This window comes from Lepeophtheirus salmonis, chromosome 1, assembly GCF_016086655.4.
Source record: "Lepeophtheirus salmonis chromosome 1, UVic_Lsal_1.4, whole genome shotgun sequence".
Classification (NCBI taxonomy): Eukaryota; Metazoa; Arthropoda; class Copepoda; order Siphonostomatoida; family Caligidae; genus Lepeophtheirus; species Lepeophtheirus salmonis.
This window is the reverse complement of record NC_052131.2, coordinates 29,914,617-29,941,297: the sequence shown is the minus strand read 5'-3', so window position 1 is coordinate 29,941,297 and position 26,681 is coordinate 29,914,617. Positions and strand designations below refer to the sequence as shown.

The 26,681-nt window shown below is 30.7% G+C and overlaps 1 protein-coding gene across 2 annotated transcripts; it reads right to left on the bottom strand.

The window, feature by feature from the left end:
* Positions 1 to 245: 245 nt before the first annotated feature.
* Positions 246 to 26,373, bottom strand: LOC121128354 (SET domain-containing protein SmydA-8). Of its 2 annotated transcripts, XM_040723938.2 has the most exons (9): positions 26,180 to 26,332; positions 18,946 to 19,158; positions 11,624 to 11,792; positions 6,733 to 6,898; positions 2,393 to 2,620; positions 2,285 to 2,328; positions 1,870 to 2,230; positions 1,488 to 1,800; positions 246 to 1,435 (listed from the first exon to the last, which is right to left on the bottom strand). In XM_040723938.2, exons 2-9 carry the CDS (start codon positions 19,061 to 19,063, stop codon positions 1,017 to 1,019), a joined length of 1,818 nt encoding a protein of 605 aa, XP_040579872.1. In that variant the 5' UTR covers positions 19,064 to 19,158; positions 26,180 to 26,332; the 3' UTR covers positions 246 to 1,016. The 2 variants fall into 2 exon arrangements, with proteins under 2 accessions (XP_040579872.1, XP_040579878.1); XM_040723944.2 differs by lacking the exon at positions 18,946 to 19,158 and having other exon boundaries at positions 26,180 to 26,373.
* Positions 26,374 to 26,681: the final 308 nt, after the last annotated feature.

Sequence of the window (26,681 nt, the reverse complement as noted above, 5' to 3'; positions counted from 1 at the left end):
CCCTCTTTAGAAAAGTTACTTACTATGTGCTATAAGAACGTATGAGTTCTCATCTTAAAATGTTTATTTAATGACGGTGATTGGTTGGTATAAGTTATTTTGGAATTACTAATATATTTTGTTGCCTTGAATTCCCTTATTAATTGATGAAAGAAGAGGAAAGCCATAGACAAGTCTTGAGGTAAGTAAATGTATGGAATTTCTCACATTAAAGCTCTAAATATCCACTACAATAAACAAAAATATATAGAATTGATATTTATTAATAAAAAGATTCAATACATAAACAAAATTTAACATTAATGAAAGGAACATAACTCATAGGTACAAGGGTCGTAATTGTGTTGTAGTTCGGTCCGGATATTATGGACTACTAAAGGCCCATTATAATTGTTTATAAAATTCGTACTTTTAATAAATCATTCATAACAACATTTGTTATCTCAAATGAAGAACCTCGCTTTAATGAGGTCGTACAACATTGTAAAAGGACTTATTTTGATGTGAGATCAGTTAAAATTCCCACGATCTTTAGACTAAGAATGATTGAATAACGATCAAACCGTTTGGGGACAATACATTCCAGTCGAGCGTCTGTGACCGATTTTGCAGGGGATTTTTTTTTTTTTTTTTTTTTTGGGGGTCGAGCTTTTTCAAAAATCCATAACTTTTCGCAAAACAATTCAAAAATGAAATTAAAAAATTATTTAAAAAAAAAAATCCAGAGCTTTTTACAAAAAATTAGATTTTTTGGAAGAAAAACCTTCAAAAATCTACAGATAAAGACGAAAAATTGCAAATATTATTTCTTTTTTGATTTTTTTTCAAAATTCCAAAGCTATTCACAAAAATTATTTTTTTTGAAAATATCTTAATAATTAAATTTCATGTATTAATTTTTTTGAAATTTTTTTTCAAAAACCCATAGCTATTCATAGAAAATTACAATTATGGAAAAAAAAACGAAAGATGAAATCTTTTGGCAATTAAGATAATTGGACGGGGGCTACAGTCTTTCAAGCCCACCTCCTATGGACGCTTTGTTCTTTTAAAAAATTCCGTTTTTGACCGAGTTTCAACACTAGTATTGAAGAGATAAAACGATACTTAAGAAGTAGGGGTTTTGTCGACGCCATCAGCTTAAAGAGAGTCAATATCTCCGTCATTTGACTCAATTTTATTTTCGCTTCCCTCCGAATCTCGGCTTGAAACGTTTCTTCATCTTCATGATCTAAGCAGTTCACAACTACTTGTAGACTCTTTACCACAGATTCAAGACCTTTCATTTCTGGAGTGGATTGTCGCTCTAATTCGATTATATGGAGTCGTACAAGCTCATAGAGTGTCAATCCTCTCTCCTTTGTTAGTCCTGGAGTAACCATGTCCACTACGTCCAGCAAACTCTGGCAATATCCCTTGATTCGTTCCATGATCTCTGTGAGACACACAATATCTATGAGTATTATTTTTATAAAAATAAACGGTACCTTGGTTCAAAATGAGTGTATGTGACTTATAAGCATAAATGAGGTAGCGTTTGAGGGTTAGTACGAGATAGTGTGATGAACTAAGTCGCATCGAAAGACATTCCTCTAACAAATTCTCCAAATCTGGAATGTTCCTCAATGTATTTTCTACCTTGCCAGCTAGTTCCTCAGATATCTTAGAATAGGGAATGTTTGAAGAGGTACCACAGTTTAGACAAGCCCATTCTTCTCCACGAAGTGGCTTTGTTACGTAACCTATATCACAGCTGTTACAATGAAAACTGGACATTTGCGTATTGGCCTCTGTAGGATCCTACAGAATCATAAAAAGGAATAATTAATTATTCAAAGCCTTTACCTAGGATGCAACAACAATACCTACCAAACAACGACTACATTCGCAGTCAAAATACCAACCATCCCTCAGGCAAGCTTGTCGTGATTCAGTTCCCAATAGTGGGGATATATAATGGTCGGTAAGCTCCTCTCCTGGAAGGATCCGCACCGTGGCACGACATTCAGCCACGTAGTCCTTCTTTCGTATGATATATTTAGTGTTTGAAATACAGGAATGTGACATAAGAGCCGTGAGGGGATATAAGCCCCGACTCCCGTTAAAAGATAGATCAAAGGCGTTCACATCAAGGATTCCTATAACGTGATTGATTTCTTCTGAACTGAATCTCTCGCCCAGACCCTGTGAGAGGCGGAGATACTCCACAATGTTCTTTTGATAGGCTTTCCTAGTGTACATATACCAGAAAGTAGGGGCTTGTACAGATAAAAATGTAACTTACCAATGAATATCCTTTGGTTTATCCTCTATGTGATCCACCATAACCTAGATTTGACAAAATGAAAGATCTATTTTTGCTCAATGATAGAATACTCTAAAACACTCTCACATCCAGGATATGTTTAACCCATGGCGCACTGCTCTGGAGTAGAAGACATCGAAGAGGTAAAATACATTGATACACGGGATTTGGCTCCTTGAAATTTTGAACTTTTGGCTTTTTACCCGTAGAAAAGATTCGGCATTCGAATCTTCTATGTAAGGAGTCCTCTGAGATGTAACAGTCCTCATTGCAGAGTGGCAAATGGCAGGAGGGGCAGATATAACTTCCGTCCACCTATCAAGGACACATAATGTATTAATTATATTTAAATGCTTAATAGGATTATGCAAGTGATAGGCTATACATGGAAAGTTAGACCTTCCAAATTTTTATTGAAAATGTTCCGAAATTAAAAATAATCAAGTTGACTAATTATTTGACTAATTGTAAATTGTAATTCATATTTTAGAGGAGGAAGGTTCATCCCAGGAAAACTACCATACCTCATAACGGAGTAGAGTCTATTCCTTCCTTAGGAATGAGATACAATGATCGAAATAATAAAGTGATTCATTCGCGATGAGTAGATAATTTTATTATTTAATATTTCAAAATGGGATCACTTAAAAATTACAAAATGGAACAGAAATCCTTGGAGATGCATATTATGTCAATACATCTTTTTTTAAATTACACACTAGATATTTGTCTATAATATAAGCTATGATATTCCTCATCTCTATGTATTATGTTTAAGTTATAAAGGACCTAAAAAAGAGTGTCGTTTTTCATCATTTTTCAGCCTAAAAATGGAAATATATTGAGTGCAGAACAGGATACAGAATCAATAAAAACACTTTTAAATCATAAAAAATCCTTTTAAAAAAGTTTTATTTTTTCTACTTTTAGTTTTGGGATTGTTTTCAGGGTGAAAAAGGCACTGACAATAATGGTCCTGAATTATTACAGTCCCAAATATATCAGCATTCAGATGACCGAGAGAAAAATTGATATCAGTTTTAGTTTATGTACTCGAAGATATAGTCCTTTATTGGCTTGAATTTATTGGTACAAACTGCGTGTTCCCTCGTGTAATCAATAAAACACGAAAATGACAATTACCGTCATAAGTTTTGCTATTAAAGTCTTTTTTAGAGTTGGTCACGATTCAGAGCCACATTTCAACGTGAAATAAATTTATAAATAAAATTTTGAGGTTATATTAAATTATAAAACAACATTCCTTCATTTGGAAGATAATTCATTTATTGAGTTTTCTTGAGCACATTTCCTACAAAATGTGTCTAATTATACAAAAATCAAGTTAAATGAAGGATCATTAAAGGAAATCAATATTTTTTGCTCATTGTTTTCCCCAATTCCATTATATATTATAATTAAAAATAATGATTAAACTTTATATTACAAAATAACAAGATTTGCCGTCAAAAAACTTCAACTTTGATTGATTTTTTCAGTTTCACCTTTAACTTTCTTACATAACATTGAATTAATAAAGAATGTATGGTTGAGTGAAAATGTTTAGAAATAAATATAATTCAGCTGATTATAAATTATTATTTGACTAATTGTAATATGTAATTTATATTTTAGAGGCAAGAAGATTGACCACGATTTAAATGGGTGTATTTGATTATTATTTAAAACAGATTAAGTCATTTAATTGACATATTTTTATTTCATTTCGGAACCTTTCACTCAATCTTTTTGTTGCTTATTTATCAACTGTTTCAAAAGAACATTTAAAGGTATACTTAAGAAATAAGCCGAATAATCTTTTGTATTTTAAAACAGTAATTGTTATAAGGTGATTTTAAACCAGGGCTGCGGAGTCGTAGTCGGTGTCTTTTTTGGTAGAGTCGGAATCAAAGTCGGGAGTCAAAAAATTTGTACTGGCTCCGACTACGACTACAAAAATTATTATAATTTATGCAAATATAACTTATTTATAATCTAAGGCTTACATTGAGTGATTGTAAAGTTTTTTTTTCTGAATGGTTATAAATTATAGGTATTTAAGTTAATAATTTTCTGTTTAATTCAAAATTTCAAACGTGCTCTATAGCCTATACAATCACAATTTTTGAACATCTCTAAAATCTAAATTGTTATGTTGAGACCTGGCTCTGCTAGTTCATTATTCAGTCTTCCGAATAGTTAATTTCATCAGAGTAAAGAGTAACTTTGCAGTGAGAGGTATTTTGTATTGTCGTCCTTTGGTTACGAATACAGCAATTATTTTCCAAAACTCATGAGTGTATTAGAAATAGAATGTTATCCTATTATTGTATGAAAATATCGATGAAATTAACCTCGCTGGAAAAAAAGACACAAATATAAATCCTCCCTCTTACATCGTCGCAATGCTGAGACTCGCTGAAAATAACTTCACTCAAATGAGGGGACACAAATTAATTCTAACAGATGCAACAGGAAACCCATTCCCATAATCCTTAAAGAACTCTTTTTTTACCAAATTTATCCAAGAGCGGTCGTTGACTTTGGTTGATTAATCCCTTTAGGATATTTATTTTTTATTTGGAATAAATATAGTCTTTGTGTTGATATTACAGTTTTTACTCAGGAGTTTAAAAGTTAAATGTTGGACATTAAAAAAATATATATGTACCATTTCAATTTTTAATGTTACAAATTTGATTTTAAAGGATTTTTGAACTATATCTGTGTTCTTTTAAACAGAGATCGGTTTCATTAAAAATACATAACCCCATGTGGAAAAAATCCATTTGTGTGTGACTTCTTTAATACTCAATTGGTTTCATATCATAATTAGCGTCTCGGATGAAAACTGATCCTCCATTTTCTCAAGTTCAAAATAAAAAACTTTCTTTCAAAACTGAAAATCTATTTTAATAATTTAAATAAATGGTATATTTTTTTCGCCATCTACAGCAGTCCCTGGAAACAGGGGTAAATTACCCCATATAAGGTAATTTATAATTTTTTTGGGGTAATGGGAGTACTACCTCCTAGGGGTAAATGAAATAAACAAATAAATCATCATGTAGCTATAAGGTCATCTGCAGGCGGTGGGATGGAGGGGTTGTAGCCCCCCCCCTAAAAAAAAAGAAGGAATTTTTGCTTTTTACTAGAATTTTTTTTGATGAGAAGCCTCATAATAATAATTTATTAAAATCATCAGTTGAAATACCTTTGAAAAGCTCGGTATCTGTGGAGCACCTTTAAGAAAAATGTCTAAATGTCAGTGGAAGAGACTGGCCCAAAATGTGAGCGTCGATCATACAGTTTGTGCCCCAAAGGCTTAGGAAAAGGGTGATGATATGTATTGCTGCATAGGCCAGAAGCTAGAAAAGTACTTCCTCTATGTAATATATATAGTTTAGCTTATTATAAATAAAAATTTATGTAAAATTAGATTAAACAAATTACTATCCTATTTGTTTATATAATAAAAGTGTTAAAGTGATATTGAGACAAATTGGACTTCCTAAATTCATGTTTAAAAATAATTATAGATCATTTTTGATAAGCACTAAAAATAACTTTTCAATGTCTCAAATTCTAGAACAGGGATTCTCAACCTTGTAAAATATGTATTTAACCCAACACTTAGCAGCACAAATCATTTTAAGCTTCAGTGACAGTGGCGTCTGTAGGATTCTAATATATATGGATATTAATGTTTTTAGGGGGAGGAAGGACTTTTTTTTTTGATTTTTTTTAAAAGAAATCATAAAATTAATATTTTTGAAAAAAAAAAATCAAAAATGAATTTTTGGGTCAAAAAATCAAAAATTAATTTTTTGATCAGATATCAAAAATCCACAGCTACTCAATAAATAAAAAATTGTGGATAATAATTTCACAAATCCATGGTTACTCTCAAAAAATTAAACTTTTTGGAAAAAAAATTCAAAATCTACAATCTTTTACAAAAAATTAAATTTTTTGGCAAAAAATTTGAATTATAAAATGAAAAAAAAAATTTTTAAATATTAAATTTGTGTGAAAATTTTTTTTCAATTATTAAATTTTTTGGAGAAATTTTTAAATCATTAGCTATTTATAGAAAATTAAATTATATTTCAAATATTAAATTAAAAAAAAAAAGTCAAATATTAAATTAAAAAAAAAAAAGAAGACAAATATTAAATGCTTTGTAAAAAACAAAAATCCCTTAATTTGAAAACCTCCAGCCCACCACCTTCCCTGTGGCATGTACCACTCGTAAAATAATCTTTCAAATTCTTAAAGTACCCCCAAGGGGTACACGTGCCTCATTTGAGAACCACTGTCCTAGAAAACAAAATTACACTCTTTACTTTTGAATCAAATACGAAATAATAAATCTAAACCCAGGTAGCGAAATAATGTGACTCATTGTAATCAAATTGAGTACATACCTCACTTGATCCACAAGTCAAGCAAAGAGGCTTTGTCTCATGATGAGGTCCGATGACGAGGGGTGACTCAGTGAATATCAGTTCTCCTGGCTCAATGACCCGGTTTGCAACAAGATATCGTCCAATTCTTTCATTTTTCTTAATTTCGTATGGGCAGCAAAAGGTCCTATATGAGAAAGGGACAATTGGCGTAGGAAAATTAATACGTCCAGGGGCATCCGAAAGATTAAATTTGGGGGGAAGCCTTGGTTATTTGAACATTTTTTTCTAAAAAAATACAAAAATCGTATTCTAAAAAAATTAAACTTTTTGGAACAAATTTTTTAAAATCTATAAATATTCACAGAAAATAGAATTTCTTGAAAAATTAAATTTCAAATATTGAATTTTGATTTTTGAAAAACTACATTAAATTTCAAATATTAAGCTTTTTGGGGAAAAAATAAAAAATAAAATTTTCTAGTTCAAAAGCAAAAATTCCCTCCGGATGCCCCTGACATCGTAAACCGTGCATATATCAACTTTAGAAATGACCAAAATAGTTTCTTTCCAAGGACTCTACGTATCCTCCATTTCAAAATGAAATGGTTATGTGACTTGAAACTTGTCTTAAATATTAAGCAAAATGTATTTATGTTTATAACAACATATTGACTGACAAGTCCCGTGTTTCGCCCATAAATAGCGTTATTTATTTTTATGCACCTTATATTTTGTTAGTACCACCCTTCAAAAGCCAGCGGACAAATTGTTCTTTAGTTTTTGAGTTATTTTGCGCATGTGCTTTTTTTATTTTCAATACAATGGATCAAAAATAAAATAAATTGTTTTAAATTTGTACTGATTCTTGGTGGGGAAAAATACCGTTTAAGCTAATCAATGGTATGAAAACTGATATGGATTATCTCCACTTCAATAAGGATTACAAAATAATAAAAGCCAATTTGAAACAAAAAACGTTTTTTCTATGTTAAGCTGTTTAAGATGTTTTCACCGTTATACCCAAGATATACATATTTCAAAAAATCCTATAAAAATAGATAAAAATTGATGTTGGAGTCATTCCACATCGAATCACCGATATAGAAATCTTATTTTTTTAATAACATTTTTACTACAATTAATAATTAAATAAAAAACCTAGAGGAATTGCATTGTAATAATATAAATAAACATTTTAGTTTAAAATTCGACCTCCAGGGATAGACCAATTCATCCTTTCTTTTTTATGTCTCAATTCAAAAAGTTTTTGATAAAAAAATAAATTGTTCATTGAACAATATTGGAAGTAAATTAAAAATGAAATGAATTAACAAAAATATTGAAAGAATGGACACAACATCTAAGAGAACGTTAGAAGTTGTTATAAAAATTTCAGCAGCTATAACTTATCTGAGATACGATGAGGCTTGTAAAATATTTACAATATGTTTTTAGTTTTTCAGGTTACGGAGGATATGCACCTCACTTTATCAGACCATAACTTTCCACATACTCTTATTATTTTGATATTAAATGCAACGTATCTTGCTGTGGCATCTATTAAAATGTCTACTCTGATTGGCTCTCTCAAAGTGAGTTTTTTGGCAATGTATGCCATGGAATTTAAAAGTCCATAGTACAGTGATGTGGTTTCTGGAGGCAAATTCCTTCTTACGGATAATCCAAATAGAATAATGGCCGATAGATAACTGGACTTTGTATTTATAAGACCCTTCATATTTATAAATACAAATAGTCTAAGTATTTCCAGACAAGGGCATCAGTGAATGCGTGGATGGCCGAGTTATACATATTCCCACAGTTTTTACACGGTTCATAAAACGAGATGCATCCTGCCGAGATCTTTAACTAATTTACGACCGTCCAAGATCCCACTTGTGGATCTTAGTAAATGTCATTTTACATTTATTTTCTTTCCCTCAAATTTCTCTTTTCTCGGGGAAAAAAATTTAAATTACGATATCCTGGGACATAACGAGATCCTTTTAGTAAATACTGTGTAATTTATGAATGTTTATTCTTATATTTTGAGAAGAAATAATACATTTTAAGTTTGTCTTATATTCTCTAGTCCTTCCATTTTATCATTATCACTAATAGTTTGCGGGTCTTTTTTGAATTATGTAACCGATCTGACCCACAAATTTTTTTTTCAATATTAAGTGATAAATAAGTTAATTTCTGGTGGAGCTGGATGTTTTATAATTTTGGGAAATTTTACAACCCGATCTAAAAGTCAACGCGGGCGTCACTTATAATCAATGAATCACATCTATCATTCTTATACGCGTATAGACAATTTATTTCTATAAACGTTGCACATCTACAAGTCTGACGCGATAATATGATTATTCATCTCAGGAAAATTTCTTCTCAAAGCAAGTTCATAGGGAGGAAAGTTCATCCTGAAGCAAGACTTAGAACTTTAGGATGAATGCATAAGAACTTCCAAACCAAGCTCCCAGAGCTTCTGGCGCGTTATCAAAGATATGTGGAGCCTACAGTTGTCTTGATGAAACATGATTCCTCTACTATTCACTAATATTGGCCGCTTCTGTTTGATTGCCAGCTTGAAATGGTTGAGTTTTCCACAATAGAGAGCAGGATTGAGCAGGAAAGAAAATCGCTTTAATCCCTGTTGTGCAACAGGAAGCGAAAGAGATGAAAATTTCTTGAACGTGTTCAATGCGTTTTTCCCTTTTTAGGTATTAAAAATGTAAAATATGGCGAATTGCTTCCTTTGAGACCTCCATACTCTAATCACGATTATTCACGATTGAACCAAACAAGCGCAATACTGTCCAAAAATGTTTGTAGTGTACACTCACATTTTTACAATGCTATATCGTATGATCCGATGTAACCAATAATAAACAAGATATTCTTTGTTAAAAAAAAGTGCGGGAAATACGAAAATACTTTTTCACCAACTTAATATAACACAATTACAAAGGAAGGTAAAATGATTGGATTGTATAATTTGCGCTTGTACAAGTTAAACATGCATAATAAGAGTCTTCATGACTTTAAACCATCGTTAGAAGGATTGAATTATTAAATCTTTGTATTAAAAAGAAGTATTATATTATAGTTGTTTGAACTTTATGTAGACGGGAGAGTTTATGAGCTTCGAAAGTTATAATATCCAAATTTCTTTGAAAAAAATTGCTTTTACATGTTGGATGGTTGTGGTGACACCCCTTCCATACCTATAAAAGTATGTTACATCTGAAATGGTACCATTTATCTCATGCTACCTCAAAAGTATATATTATATTCAAAATACGGAACTTTTTTGTAGAGTGATCCATTAAAATCTAAACACTCACTAATTCCAATATGAATGAAGGTTGAGTGATTGAAATTTATTCAAATTTTGATTTATTAAAGATAAAGAGTTAGTTACAAAAGAAACCTGAGCTCTCTTGCTTACATACAACTCGAGAAAATGACTCTTGAACGTGATTGACGAATTTCCATTTGCACACTCCAAGAAGTTGGGCGTCTCCAGAACCACCGTCTACGTCGCCAGCAAGTCCGAAACGTGAAAGAGGAAGAAGAGCTCTGTCATACAGGCCAAACTGCTCACTCCATATTCTCTTACATCACAGCTAATCCTTAAGAGAAAAACAGTTTACTTGGCACCCCAAATCCTAGAGCTTCATTTATTGCCGCATTCATTGACAGGATGCAGGACAGTTTTAACTCTGACATTATTGCCGTTGTGAGAGTAATGTGTGAGGAAGGACACTCCTGGTCAGCTTTTCTTCAAAGAATTTCATTTGCTTTGATTAATGTCATGGGTAAAAATTTAAGTGCTAAACTGAATGATTACATCCAATTTTTAACAAAAAAGAGAATGATAGCCTAGAATTCAGAAGCTAATAGAAAAAAAAAGCTAAATTTCAATCAAAATCTTCGGTCTAGTAGACTTGGACCAACTTTGTACTTTTTGATAGTGCCTTTTCTTTTTTATATGTTTTTAATGTTTATTTTGATTAAAGTACTAACAAAATACCACTTTTATTAAAAATATTTATATTATTTAGATGTTTTCTCCAGCAAAATACTTTTAAAAACTCTTTATTTTGTAGCAAAACACTTTAAGAGAGACATTCCATATAGAATAAACAAAGACCCATATTGGAAACTTGTCCTACTTACAAGAGTCCTTGATTGTACCGACTGCTGGGCAAGATAGAAAGATTTTGACAAAACACACATATTCTATGACATCACTATTACTAGAATTTTCAATTTAATTTATTGTACGTCTACTGGGCACGAAAAAAAGATTTTGACAAGACACGGAACCACTCATCTACTATGACGTCAATATTAAAAGCGTGGTGAAAGTCAAACATATGTCCTACTCGCGTTATGGTATAACCTTGTATTTTTATTAACCTTACGCTTTTCCTTTGATTTTATAATACAGTATCGATAAAATACTATTAATGATTTTAATTTTATGAAATTATATATAATTCATTTCTAAAAATTGTGGGGAAACTACATATCAATGATTAATCTAGGAGGACTTAAGATATAAATAACAGTTGGCATGATTGACTTTTTTGGCTAACTAGAAGATGATTTCGGGCCTTTTTTCATTTTATTTTTGGAGGAAAGGTTGTGTGATACGTTAAAAGTAACGACGGCGTAAATACGTAATATATATTTACTTCCCTCGGAGCGGCTGTAAATCGAATCTACGAACTTGATTTGATTTGATTAGATGAATGACCCTGTTATATGTTTTTTTTCATAAGTTTAAAGATCATAAATAATTTCTTAGAAATAAATTTTTCATTTCCTTATAGCAAAATGGATCCGTGCACGGTGTTAGATGTATGCAAATTACCTTCAAGATAAAAAAATTACTTACTTGATTAAACCTTTTGAAGAATTTGTGAGGACTTGTGAGTGATATTTTTGATGTTGAGGTGAGCAAAAATATATTTTTTCATCCCTTTGTAATAGACAGTCCATACATAATTCCTGACAGTTTCTTTGATTACATAGGAAACAACTTTGTTTGGCAGTTTGATCTTGATCTTGAAAAATAGAAAAACAACAAGAAAATATAGAAAAAATTCTTAAATATAACTAAAAAAAACATAATATTTTATTCATGGACTATTGCATAGTTTCCTTTTTTCTCTCTCTTATATCGTAATTTAGTTGCATTTGACCCTTAATTATTAACGTGAAAATGTCGGAGGCGTTATATTTGACACCTTTGCATTTTTAAAGTCAATTTTTCCTTAATACTATTGAGAACTCAACTCTTTTCTAAATGAAAATAATTCATTTGTCTAACACAACTTTTGAATAAAAAAAAATTTATTCAATTATCTCATTCTTGGGCAGTTGTCCAGAGATTATTAAGGAAAGGGATACCAGCCTTTTTATTCTCTTCTACTATAATATAGTGCGTCCAGAAAGTTTTTCTTTAATAACCTCTTCGATCCAAAACAAGATTGGAATGTACAGAGTTATTCAGGAATATAATCACTATTTATGATCTAGACCAGTGGTCAGGGTTTATAAATTACCCCAAATGGGGTAATTTATAAAGTTTTTGGGCGAATGAGAGTACTTCTTCCTTGAGTTAAATGAAATAAATAACATGCCACTACAAGAGCGTCCTTACTTTTTACTAGAATTTTTTTTAATGATATTTTCTTACGCGAAATTAGAAGTTAAAATTTAATGTTTTGTGATTTGCAATAAATTTTGAAATTTTTTACTAAAAAATATACTATTTGAGATTTAATTTTTGATTTCTTTGTGAATAGCTTTGGATTTTTGAAATATTTTTCCTAAAAATATGAAATATTAAATTTTTCGAAAAATAAAAAAAATTGAAATTTTTTGAAAATTAAAAAAAAATTGAAATTTTTTAAAAAATAAAAAAAAATTAAAATTTTTTTCAAATAGATTGAATTTTTCAAATTGTAATCGCCTGCATATTAAATTTTTCAAATTTTTTCCAAAATTCTTATTTTTTGTGAATAGCTATGGATTTTTGGATTTTTTTTTTTCAAAAAAATCTATTCTCTTGGACCGTTGCTGAAAACTCTAGGTCATTCAAATAAACAGAGTCTTCTTGAGATGATGTTTGTCAATCTGAGCTCCAATAAGATTTCCAGAAAGGAATTACAATTACTCATTTCTATTGACAGTTGTCATAGCATAGAATTACAAATCAATTTTTGTTCAAAATTTTTATTAAATTAACTAAATGCATTTTTTTTTCATATCATTGTTATAAACAGTGTTTTTAGATTGCACTTATAATTTTTTTTGAAATATAAGTTTTATTTTTAAATAATTACTTTGCATAATCTTTTAAAAGGCTTAATATATTGTTTTCCTTAAAATGAGGATTTTTAATTAAAAAGGAAAAATTGGAAAGGAAAGAGTGTTTTCAGTGGTATCCTAAATTTCATTAATTGAAGGTAACTGCCTCCTGGATGATCATTGTTTGTATTTCCACTCCATAAAATAGACAAATTTCCAATAAATCTTGATAAAACTTCATCAAATGGCTAAAATACCAATAAAAAAAGACGTAACAACAATTATTCTACTTGATGCCAATGATTAATAGAGATATTTGAATTAAATCGAAGTAATGTGTACTAAAAATCTTTAAAAATTGCTTGTACAACATTTTTTTTTGACCACAGAGGGACGGGAAAAGTAGGATTATGATTGAAAATACAGTCAAGTTTGGATATCAGAAATATACGCTTATTTACAAAGTTCTCTCAGATTTTATTTTTCCTAATGCATAAATATTAATGGAATGATGTAGCTCATCGGAAAACGTACACAGAAAAAATTATTTTTTTGAACTCAATTTGTATAGGTTCGTGTCCCGGTCATTCCTAGAGAAAGAAATATGCTTTTGGAAGATTAGAAGGTTCCTAGGTCAGATCAGGGCCATCCGCAGGGGGTAGGTTGGAGGGACTGTAGCCCTTCCCCCAAATTAAGGAATTGTTACTTATTACTAGAACACTTAATATTGGAATAAATTTCTGAAAAAAATTAATATACCAATATTTTTGGGCTACACCCAATGATGAAAATATAATATGGCCGATATCAAAATGCTCACGTCATATGAAAAATTTCTTTTCTTAAAGGGTTGCGTGCACTTCTTTTGTGTTTAAAATAATTTAATTTTTCATTCAAGAAAACACGTTTTCTTTCCTTACTCCTATCTCCTAATTAAGTGGCAGGAGACCATCAATTTTAAAAGGAAAAATAACAAATATAATAGACACTTCATCATATTTCATCTATAAGCAATATTTCTTCCTTTAATATTTACCTTGAAAGCAATTTAATATATCTCTCCATTGACAAGAAAAATAAGGAGATTCATCTGCTTAAAATTTGGAAGATTCACACAATGGTATCCTCAGTTACCATTGAATTATGGACGTTATATTTTTTTATTCAAAATTTTCTATCTTAACAATGTCTGACTCCTTATTAGGGGCTTCTTATTATGTAAATTGTTCAAATTAATTTTATATTAATCAAAAAAAACCAATGCGATATTAATTGTATCTCACGACCTTTCCTACTCTCAATAAAGAAAGAAAATAAGGTACAAAATCCAAAATTGTAATAAGTTGTGTTGGGTTTAATACAGAAAATTCCAGATTGTTGTAACTTTAATTAATTTGGTTTACTCGTGGAAGCTGTAAAATACTCCTGCACAGATTAAGACCAAAGGTTTAATGTTTGTTCCAAATTTGAACAGCTTTTTCTATTGACATAAATTGTAAATAATTAAGTATGATCATAGAAAAAAGGGATGCCTGATTCTTTTTATAAAAGAGTTTCTGTTCTTTGAATTGTTGTTCAAACAAAAAAAAATTGATCGAGTCTCCCAATATCGAAATTATATCTTTTAAAAAAAATGGATTATGTACATATATCCCTTCGTTATTCTTTTAATACAGGAGGTCGGAGAACACTGTATTTGTAATTATTCTGGTTCACTGTATAGTGGGGTAACATCCCCAATTATCAATTTTTTATATTTTATGATAATAATATATAAAAGTATATCTACATAAGGGAATAATAATTATTTTAGTTGCTGATAGGTCTGTTCATACTATGCCTATATAATGTATATTTATTAGGGCTGGGACGGTAAGTCAAACCCATGGGTCGGAACAAGCCGAGGTAAATCCTACACAGTACGGGATTCAGTTTGTTGTAATAGTAAAAAACCAATTTAAATAAAATTAATTTAGTTTTCATGTTATTTCGATATTTTATTCTTTAGTAATTTATTTTTTGTACAAATAAATTATTCCTAAATATACGTAACTTTCATTAAAAAACAGATATTTATTTAAAATATATACGGGCTATATAAAACTATTATTAATTTATTTATTGGCAAAAAGATGAGTTTTTTTCAATCACTCTAGGAAAATACTTGTGTTAGGATTTGAAGGAAAGTAATGAAGGATTAACGATATTTCATCGTTAAATCCTGATATTATACCTTAAATTGTAAGTACCTAATGTAAGCCTGTAAGTAACAATCTAGAAAAGTAATTTTCTCTGTGAATAAGAGTTCTTTTCTATAAGATCATTAAAGAAGAAAAAAATGAGTCTTTTTCTTTGAGAGGCATACTCCTAAATAAAAATTGTACCTATTTGAAAAAAAAAAACATTATGAACGATAAAAAAAACTTCAAGGACTAACTTAATGGAATGGATAAATGCTATGAAAGATACAAGTATAACTGATTGATGGATGAAGACAAATGAATCCCAAAGGTAGCATACACTTCCCATAATCAATCAAGGGCGATTGGACTTACAAGAAAGGTCATTCTAGGGAATAATATCCCGTCTCATCATGAAGACACAATGACATAGCGTTTTCCAATTTTTAGCAATTCTTTATTAAATAGATTACATATGCCAAGGAATATTGGAGCAGGGGTTCTCAACCTTTTGACAAATGATGAAAGCATTTTTGAGCCACATCTTTCAAAATATTTATTTAATCACCAATCTCATGGACAACGCCCTCGGGAGAAGTTATTTTCTTGTATTCATTGTATGTACGTTCGCGCCCAGGTGATTCCTAGAGAAATGAATATACTCTATGTATATGGATTTTACCAAAAAGATTCCTAGTTTAGATGGAATAAATGTAATACTATAATGTTTACTTATACTTAATCAGTGCAAATCCATCTAACCAATTAAAGGAACATTTAAAAAAATATATTTAAATGAGTAAGAAAACTAACATATTTATACAACAAATAATTTTGTGTTGTGCGATTGTCAGCTGTAATGACCTAAATCAATATTCTCCTCACACTCAAGAAGACACTTGAATCAAGTTGTGCTGGGATGGGTGAGAGGCTGACACACAGAAAAGAATTCAATATAACTTTCAATTCGTTCTTTGCCTTTGATTTTATTACCGCCAAAATGGAAAACGCTGACTCACATTAATAGATAGTGGTGAATCGAAAAATAAATTTGAATGCACATTTCGAAAGAAAAAGATACCGAGTAGGTCATTAACATCTGAACCCTTTGCATTTTAAACTTCAACAAGATATACTTTATTAATTAATAATGTGATTTCAAAAAAATGAATACTATAAATAGATGTGTGTGCGAGCTCTCTATACATTAATATACCCGCCTTTAGCGGCAATAATGGCTTCCAAGCCGTGATGGAAGGCTGGGCACCAACTGTGGATGTAGTCCTCTGTCATAGCCTATAGCTACTGACTGAAAGTGGATTTGAGGGCCTCAGTATTTGGATAAAGGACACTGCAGGCCTTCCCCTCGACGTGCTTCAAAAACTAGGGTTCCAAAAGTATCAAAAAAGAGTGCAAAAGAACTCAAAGAACTACTTCAAAAGAGTCTTGTAATGGAGGAGATGGGCATGTGACTTTAAATGAGTTTAAACAAAGAAAGTGTGTAGCTAAAGTTATGGTTTTATTTTTATTTTATCTTGATATTCATGGCAGGTGTCAAAATTGGTCCTTTTACCCTCTCAAGGTCCTTTTGGAGAGTCTGGTGCGTAACCCAGAGATCACAGAGGAGGACAAAAATACATTTTATCACTAAAAGGAGTAACCTGAGACAGTTTGAAAGACCAAACAAGATTTTAAATTTCCTAGGCCAACAAAAATTCGGGCTATGTTTTGCTCTCTTCTAATGAAAAAATTTTCACCGTTGAGATCACATTGACTAAGCAGAAAAGTTGCTACATTATAACCGAACAATCAGACAATGTCTTTATTTCAGTGAGACATGTCTTCAGAAAAAAAATCCAATCATTGTTGATGTGGCCAGTAAAACTACTTGGTAAGTAAGATCTACCTTGGGCCAGAGAAACTGCAAAGACCTAGGCCTTCCTGAGAGACAACTCTCCGGAATTTTTGGATCTCAACTCCTCTCCTGACAAGATCCCTTTGTACTACTCTATCTAGGCGTATCTAGAGGAGAGAGTGTGTGCTACTCCTAAAATGAGTGCCCAGTCTCCAGAGGCTTCTATCAAGAAAGAGTGGACCAACCTCTAGTCTATTTACATAGTCAAGGTCTTCAAGGGATTTAGACCTCTTATAGAGGCAATTATTAGAGGTGAGGGTTTTTATAATGAATAAAAGCTGTGACAAAACACTATTTTCTGATGATTTTATTAAATTAAATGTCCTCACAGAACCTTTTGTTTAAATTTTACACTTGCAAAATAGAAAATAATAAAATTTGTACCACTAGATAAGATAAACCCTGTAGAATATTTAATAAAAATGTACTGTAAGCTTGCATAAAAAAGTTTCTAAATGAAAAATAATAAAGTCAATTATTTGATTAATTGTAAACACCAATAAATATTTAAGAGGCAGGAAAAGTTCAAATATTACATATGAATAAGTCAATTGGATGACTGACATCTAATCAATCAATACTAATCAAATATATTGAATATAAACATATTATAATTGAAGATAATATTCCTGCCTCTAAAATATCAATCACTCAGTACAATAAGTCAAATAGATAAATTATTTCATAATTTCACTAATTTTAAAAACGAATGAGAGAAAGTTAATCCCCATTTTTATATGATTCATATCTAAGATATTTGATTAGTGGATTAGTTTTGAAAAGTTATTAGAAGTGTACTTTAGTATGAAGGTGCCTGTTTAAAGTATACATGGGCATTTCTAAGAAAATCAAAAATAGCTTCGCTATTCATGCAAAGTCATACTAAAACAAGTCAAAATCTTTCAAATAGCTCGGATGAGCCATGAAATTAGTCAATTTAATTGTGAAACTGAATTTTCTTTAGAGTATCGATACATCTTTGCTTGCTTGAAGATACTTTAGAATGTGAAGAATTCACAAAGCTACCATAAGTTTTGTCAAATGTTTCTTTTTCATTTTCAAAGAAAAGGTTACAAGTGGACATAATAATTTGAAGTTGATAATAGTTATGTAAAGATTACTAAGATTGTATAAGGGACAGTAATTCATTTATTTTTATAAAATTTTACCAAATATCTGCCCCCTCCCTCAATGAACATTCTTTTTTAACATAATACGTCAACTGGGGTAAAAGCTGCCCCAAAAAAATATAAGCTATATTAGTTAAGTTTGTAACATTTTTTAAATTATTTTATCAATCTTGTATTTGCAAAATAAATAAAAGTGCTAAAAATACTTTTATGAGCTCAAGGCATTGTTAAAAATATACCCTTTTAAAAAACCAATTACTTACTTAAAATGCATACATTTTTACAAAATATACATTAAAAAAAGTAAATCAATAAGAGCATAGGCTAGCCAGTCGTGAAGGAAAAAGGAGGGAAGAAGGAGCATCTACACAGATCCGACCAGAATATTTGTCCTTTGTCCTCACCTTAAGTAGTTCATAAAGACACACACTGACAATATTAATGCATAAATCATAAAATAAAAGAGATGACGAAAAGAGGGGAGGGGCGTGAAGCGACCCCGTCGTAAACAAGACTTGACATAATAGGTTGATATAAACTAATTATTAGTTTAAAGATCCTGGGAACCTCTGGTTCTTTAAGGGGAACCCCGAATCCAAATTCTTTAGTTCGTTTATTTGCTAGGACACGAGAGTCTCTAGGGATGGTAGGGAAGGATTTTTCATTCACTGATCTTTACCGCAAACATAATTCCCTGGACTTTTGGATGCCTCTGAATGCTCGGGTGATGTTCCAATAAGCCAGTCATAGGTGCTCAGTACCACCTTATAAGCTCTAAGAATCATACGTTCCACCATTCCAATAAGGGGAAGTATTTTTGGGCCGTAAAAGAGAAGATAGAAAGACGTCTCCAGCTCCAATTTGCACCAATGACATTAAAGCTCCTTTACACCTACATTTGAGCTAAAAATTATTTTCTTTACACTATTAGTTTGGGCTCTCAACAATATAGGTAATTTGTTATTATCAAAGTTGAAATATTATTGTTTCCATTTTTTTAAAAAGTAACATCAATTTTGATGAGTTTGCATATGATATATGAAAAAACAAGTCATATTACATTCGAAGCCATTAAAAAAAAATATAAGTAAAGCCATTATCCCAGCTCAAAAAAATTGAATTGTTCTTGTTTCAAGAATAACTTAAAAAGTGTTGTATCTCAATAAAATGTAATTTAAAAGGCATTAAAGGGATTTTTTAAAGATTTGTACCTAAATAAAACCCCAGTACAGATACGAAGGACTAAATTAGACAAAAAAAAGTGATCTTGTCCCTATTCAAAAGCAAATCTCGTTAATTTCTAATTATATTTAATATCCATACAGCTTTTTTATTCTATTTGAAAATAATTACATTAATTACTTAAAGCCGTTCCTTGCAATTAATAATCTTTTAGTTTAATGAAGCACTTTTTACAGTTTATTAATATGTTATACATTTAGTGTTAACGATCTATTAAAAAGCATATAGAATGTCCTTCCTTTACTAGGTTCCTTAGTAATGCAAGGATTACTTCGACAGGTCTATATAAATCAATCGGGAGCCCGGTGTAGAATAACTCTTTTCTATCCCATAGAACACGGCAGAACTCTCTGGACGAAATTTCTAAAATAATTATCTCGGTTATCTGATCTCTGCTTCCATAACCTTAGAAGTCCTTCCAAACAAAATGATTAAGCATGCTTCGTGAGTTAGAGTTAGTAGTGAAGAGACGCCCCCCTCACCTATCGCAAGCCAAAAGGTTCGAACGGATAGGTATTAAAGATGGCATGGAACCATGCGGATCTAAACGTCATTTTGAAGAATCCATTCACTGATACATACCAAAAAAATTTAAGATATAGATTAGGAACGTCTTGTATTTTTACAAACAAGATCCGGGCAGATCCTTAAGAGATAAATTGATATTTTTTCCATAAAGAGTTGGAGACCTCGTCTCATTTATTCTACGAATGCGAAAAAAATACCCCGATCCTTAAAATAATGAAGGAAGAGATCTGGTTAAACTTTTTAGGGGAGACTAAGCCCCCCCGGATGGTCTCACTGTAACGTTCTCACTATATAAGGATAGGCGGAAGATTGAGTAGCTCATCTTCAAAGTACAATCCATAATATACACAATGAAGGACAAGAAACAAAATCTCCCTTTATGGCTCCATGATTACAAAAGGAAAAGCAAAACTGTTGTTTTTTTCAAGGATTTTTTACGAAAGGATTTGTAGTTTTGAGTATTTTCTATTATAAAATAGTGTTAATTGGAATTGACTCTCGGTAGAGTGCAAAACCTCCTCCTAAAATCTAATTAAGTAATGTATCTCAATTTGTTGCAAAGTTATGGTGAATTATTCAATTTTTACGTTTTATGCTACCTTGATCTCTCAAAATTTATTGGCTTCTTACTTTGATCATATATAATCTTCGTCCCACGTTTGAGGAAGATCACTTCCTAACTTTTTCCGTAGTCCTGATGGCTTACAAACAAACAAACAGGGCAAAACATAACTTCAAGGCAACTTCGTTGGTGGAGGTAATTAAAAGAAAACAAAATTATCCTTATTCCTCTCAAACGTTTTCGATTTGTTGAGAGTGTAGACGGTGGTCCTGGAGACCCCCAACTGCTTGTAGTAGGCTAAAAGGAAATTCGTCGATCACGTTCAAGTGTCATATTCTCGACTTGTACGTTGTCTAGATAGCTCTATTTTTTCGTTTAGTAAATAATTGTGTATGCTTTATTATATCGGAATATGAATAAATTTATATCACTCAACTTTCTTATCACAATGAATTAGTAAGTTTTCAAATTTCACGGGACCACACGGTACAATACATACTTATCATAATTGATTCCATGTTTTAAAAACATACATAATATGTCTGTGTTAATACTTTTTTAAATGTTAATCATGTTTTGACGTAATTCAAATTATATATTATTTAATATACGCGTAAAAAAGAAAACAATTTGGAGTTTATCCAGAAGTTATTTTATTCCCATTGAAGTTCACAGCACGCAAAATATAATTTACAAATACTAATTTCAATTATATACTTTTGAAGAACTAACAATTATGTAGTTGTATACAAAAAATGGGAATAGTTCAAAAGATTTTTTTTTGTAATATTTAATTACAACATTCTTTTCCATTCATAAAACAATACTAGGTTTATCTTTATTAAAAAAGCAAAGTTTTTCTTTGAGTGTGCTATAGACATATGTTAAATGTGGGGGTCAAATTTGTGCCGAAAGGACAGATGTAAATGTAATGTATTCGTGTCTCCTTACCTCTGATGATCCGGGTAATTCGTTACTTTAAAAAAAAATTAAAAAAAAAAACAAACTCGGTTCTGAGTGCTAGAACTGAGGAAAATAACATTTTCATTATTATTGTCCATATTTTTTAGCTGGAAAGTTTTTTGTTTTTTAAGTTGCTTACCTGTAGAATGTTTCTTTAATTGTTCAGATGAAATTGCACTGATTAAGTATAAACAAACATTATAGATTTCACCTATATAACGTATATTGCTTTCTCTTGGAAAAGCCAGGGCGTGAACCTACGCACATTGAGTTCAAAAGATTAATCTCACCAAAAAGTGTGTGTTGTCCATTGATTTACGTCGTTCCATTGCATATTCTTTCCTTAAGTTGCTATCATGATTATTTTTTATTTTTGAAGAATGAACTTCCTTTGATACTACATACAACCTATAATTGATGTATGCGAAATCGGATTGAACATTTGCGTGTGTCATAAAAGACAGAGAGTAACCCTGAGAATTTGTTATGTAGTTATAACTGTAACTCCTGGTTGGACTCAGAGTAGAATTGAAGATCAACACCGGGGTAATTCTTAGCAATGTCCTTGTGTATTTCATGACCCCTTACCACAGCTGCTGGTAGCTGATCTAATAAAATGGCATGGCAGCTAAGCTACTTTCCTCTAAAATATTCATTTAGTTATCAGGGTTACCATGTTGATTTTCGTATCCTCCGCTTGGAACATTATCCTTAACATAATCTGAACTGGACCTATTTATTGGTTATTAATATTGATGTTTTATCGTACCTATCAACAAAATATGGCATTTATCAGACTCTCAAATTATATTAATATAACGATCGTTAATTATTATTATTATAGTATTTTCTTTTGTGTACACCCACGTATATTTGTATTTTCGCGTTGATATGCATTGTAGGTTGTCGTCTGATATATAAGAGCAGAGTCATTGTTATCATGTAATAGAAACAAAAAATAGACGTTGTTGTCGCGTTTAATTAAATATATATAAGTGTTGCTGATGCAGTCCTCACAAAAGTCAACCGTATTATATACTTTGCCTGGACTTAGGACGTCAGGATTCGAACATTTCGTAGATGAACAATCATGGGTCCTCAATCGTTCTTAACTGTTAATTTCCCGCGTGGTGACGTCAACAGAGAGTGATCGATACTATGCCATATATCAGGTACTCATGAATGTATTGTCACGACGTTATCTTTATTGTATAACGCAACCTTTCTTTCAAAAATAAACTGAAAAGAGACACAAAATCATCTGGTACATAGCCAAATAAGTCAGTCGTACCAACAGCAATTTATACCATATATATTCTCGCAAGCTATTATTGTCATGTTATTTCTTCACCATTTTTAAAAAGTACTACATATTATTAAAATCTACATAGTTTTCTATTCGATACTCTATTATAATATTTGATTGAAGGAGTAGTTATTATATTGTATAAACGACAAGGGATCAACAAGAAATTATATTCCTGTTCTTTTGGATTACTTCGTGTATTTATGAAAAAAATAATTATGAAATACCCATAATGAAGAGGGAATCGATAGCTGACAACAAAATACATGGGGTATGTCTGTGTTAGCGGGGCATCGCCGCGTAGAAGGAAAGAAAAATGGAGGGACAATGTTACTGCAGTGCAAAGATTTTTGACAAGAGAGCAAATTTTGACGAATAACTTTTTTTTGAGAAAAAGAAATTGCCCACAACGAATATTGTTAATTTCGAAATTGTAACAAAAAATAAATTACAAATAATGTACTCTTATAATAAAAAAAATATATATATATTAGTGTTGAATTACTTTGTCCCATATTGTTGGATGGTGCTTTATGTGGAAACAACAGCGATATTACTCTATAGCAAAGTAATATTGCTACTTTACACGTTACTAGATAATGTGGTAATATTTCTCTAGATTATAGGAAAAATGGTTAAGATACCATTTTGAAAGAATGGGACAATTCTTTTAAGCTGATATATACATATGTACCAATTTAGATTATACGGAAGAACTATTTATCGATATCCTTGTAAAAAATAATATTTATTCCTTTGATGAATGTCGATAAAATGTCGTGTTTTCTTATAACCCACGTCAGCTTAAAAACATTGTGCCCTTTTTCCTCTTTGTCACTTGTCCTTTATTTTCTTTAAAAAAAAATTCACTACCATTTGTTCCTCATACCAGGAGAGTAATATTGTATTCCTAATTATTGTTTTTACTCCATACATACATAAAAGCCAATATTTCATACACATATTTGTGTCAATTCTAGGCTTTGTATTCTAATTTGTGGGATGAGCTAAGATACTCAAGAACTTAAGTAATATTTTGAAACCTTTAAATTATTTGAGAATTATATATTGGTCCCGATATAATCTTTTTAATAAAATCTACCTATTCTTTTATTGTGGCCATTAATTTTGGTCACTTTAAGTGTTTTCTTCGACCCACTCAAAGAGTCAAGAAGAATAATTTGTGAATATAAAGTAACGATAATTAGTCGAAGATTACAACTTTAAACCACACTCAATTTAGAGACAAATCATTTTAGCTTGTTTTTGTCTTGACGTGGCATATATGTACTGGAGTTATAAAAGGATGTTACTATTTTAGCAAAAAAATATTTATATATTACTCGTTACTAGGTAAAGTAACTATTTATTTATTAAAGTAATATATTAGTACCATATTCTGGTTATAATGGGTAATACACGAAATCATTTCTTTGTTGGAAATTGTTATTTTCGAAGATCAATTAATTATCACGTTGTTACCACGATAACAAAAAAAAACCATGTATTTTGTTGTCAGCTGTCGATTTCCTCTTCTCCCTTGATACGCCATGGCTATTTCATAATTTATTCTTTTTGATAAGTACACAAAGTAATAAGTTACTCTATACATATGCTCCGTTTCCAAAAGAACAGGAATACAATTTCTTGTTGATCCCTCGTCCATCATATAACGAGGGTATATTTTATTATTCTTATGAAGAAAGTTTGGTTATCATACACAATTACTAATCCATTGCTTCACTTTTAATAAAATATTACTAAGCAATCTTATAATACAGTATCGAATAATATGTAGATTTTAATAATTTGTAATTCATTTTAAAATTGTTGAAGAGAATAAAATGATAGTCTAAGAGTATATAAGAGATAAATTGCAGTTGGTATGAATAACTTAATTTGCTAACTACTACATGATTTTGGGCCTTTTTTTTGTTTCTTTTTGGAGGAGAGGATGCGTCATACAACAAAGGTAAAGCCGTTTTATATTGATAAATTGTAAAAATGTCCCTCGAACGAAATAGGTTGAACTTAAAACAGTTTGTCCTTTAAAAATCCAAATTTCGTCCTAGTTTTTTTATATCAGCCTCTGATTTTTCTGAAAAAGTTCAAAAAATGAGTTATCTAATCTAATATTATGACACTTTTTTTAATTGATTCTACATGGAGCTATGAACCTATGTAAAAAAAGTATTCATATTCAACTTAAACCAAGGATAACTCGATTTCACAATTTAATATTGACATTATAAAAATTGTTTTGAGATTTTTAAAACGTTAAGGTTTTAAATATATTCATTGAAAACTTTGAATATTAAAAATATCCCAAAGAATCAGAGACGGATTGTGAAAAATTAAGATCCTAATTGTAGAAAGGTAATTAAAGTCTATTATGTGCAACCTATTTCATTATATAACAAAAATAATTAATTTTGTACGATAGTTTCAATTGTGAATGTCAGTAATGTTATAAGTAAATATTTTTTCTATTTTATACATAATAGGAAAAAAACAAACATTTCGGGTCCGAGTGTCATCAGAGTTAGACTTCAGGGGCCAATAATGGTGCAATCAGTAATATGTGATAGCTAGAACAAATATATATCTCAATAATTTTGCAACCCTGAGATCTATGTTTATGTGAGTGTACTCATCAGATTTAGCTCACAAAACTTTATAAGAAAAATATAAAATCTTTGAGATTTCCTCTGAATACGAATATAATTGTATGGCTCCGTATCGGGTGCACGCCCAAGGACGCAAATAACTTAATAGATAATTATGTCAGAGATCTTCAATTGATATAAACAGATCCGTTGTCATGCTATAATTTTTAATTGGTACAGTTTGTCCCAATCGGGACTTTGGAACTGGATATATTCTAGAAAAACCAACATTTTTAGACCTTTAAGCTTTAGGGAAAATGAAATGTGGCTTAATAACTTGTTGGATCTGTTCCCCTTTGACTACTATATGTTGGGCATCTTAGAAAGACAGACAAATAAACGCGCACATAACACTTTTGACTCCTCGTAGGCTTGAATTCTAGGGGAAGTGGCCTACATGGCCAAGGAGTTTATCATCAATATCTTTGCCAGGTACAGGGCAAGTTGAAAGTTATAGTTGGTTTGAGTGATTGAGTTCACTATGAATCCCGTTATGTAAAAGCAAAAGATTTGTGAATTGCTGAATAAATTTTGGGAAAATAATTATCCTTAAATTTCACGGAATTAAAATTGTTCCAACGTGAAGTCGTTAATGGAATATAAAAATAATTTTTTAGCTAATTTTGTATAGTGATATAATGCCTACCTGTCTCATTCATATCAACTTTTACGATCCCGCGATTTCAGAGTATGAAGTTCCCCAAATTAAAACTTTTTTAGAACATAAGTACACAATTAAATATGATCATTGGAGTATTTTAAGTTTGAGTCTTGTCAACAATTCTTTTACATGAATACTGCTTTAGGTATGTAATTATTAGTATGTGCAAGTACATTCATACATACTAATACCTATGTAGGGTAGTGAGATGTCTATTGTTGGAGCTTGTCCAAGGAATTTAATGAAGGGTATAGCTTTGTATTTTTTTGCTTAATAGTTGTTGTATAATAATATAAATTAGTGATAGGACGATTAGAAATAAAATGATTTCGTTGCCGATTCTTTAATATTTTAAATAATAGTTAAAAAATACAATACAGGGGCGTCCGTAGGTTTATATTTAAGAGTGAGGGGGAGTTTTTGGGATTCTTTTGAAAAAAAATCAAAAAATTGTAAAAACTAATTTTTTAAATATACAATTTGATAT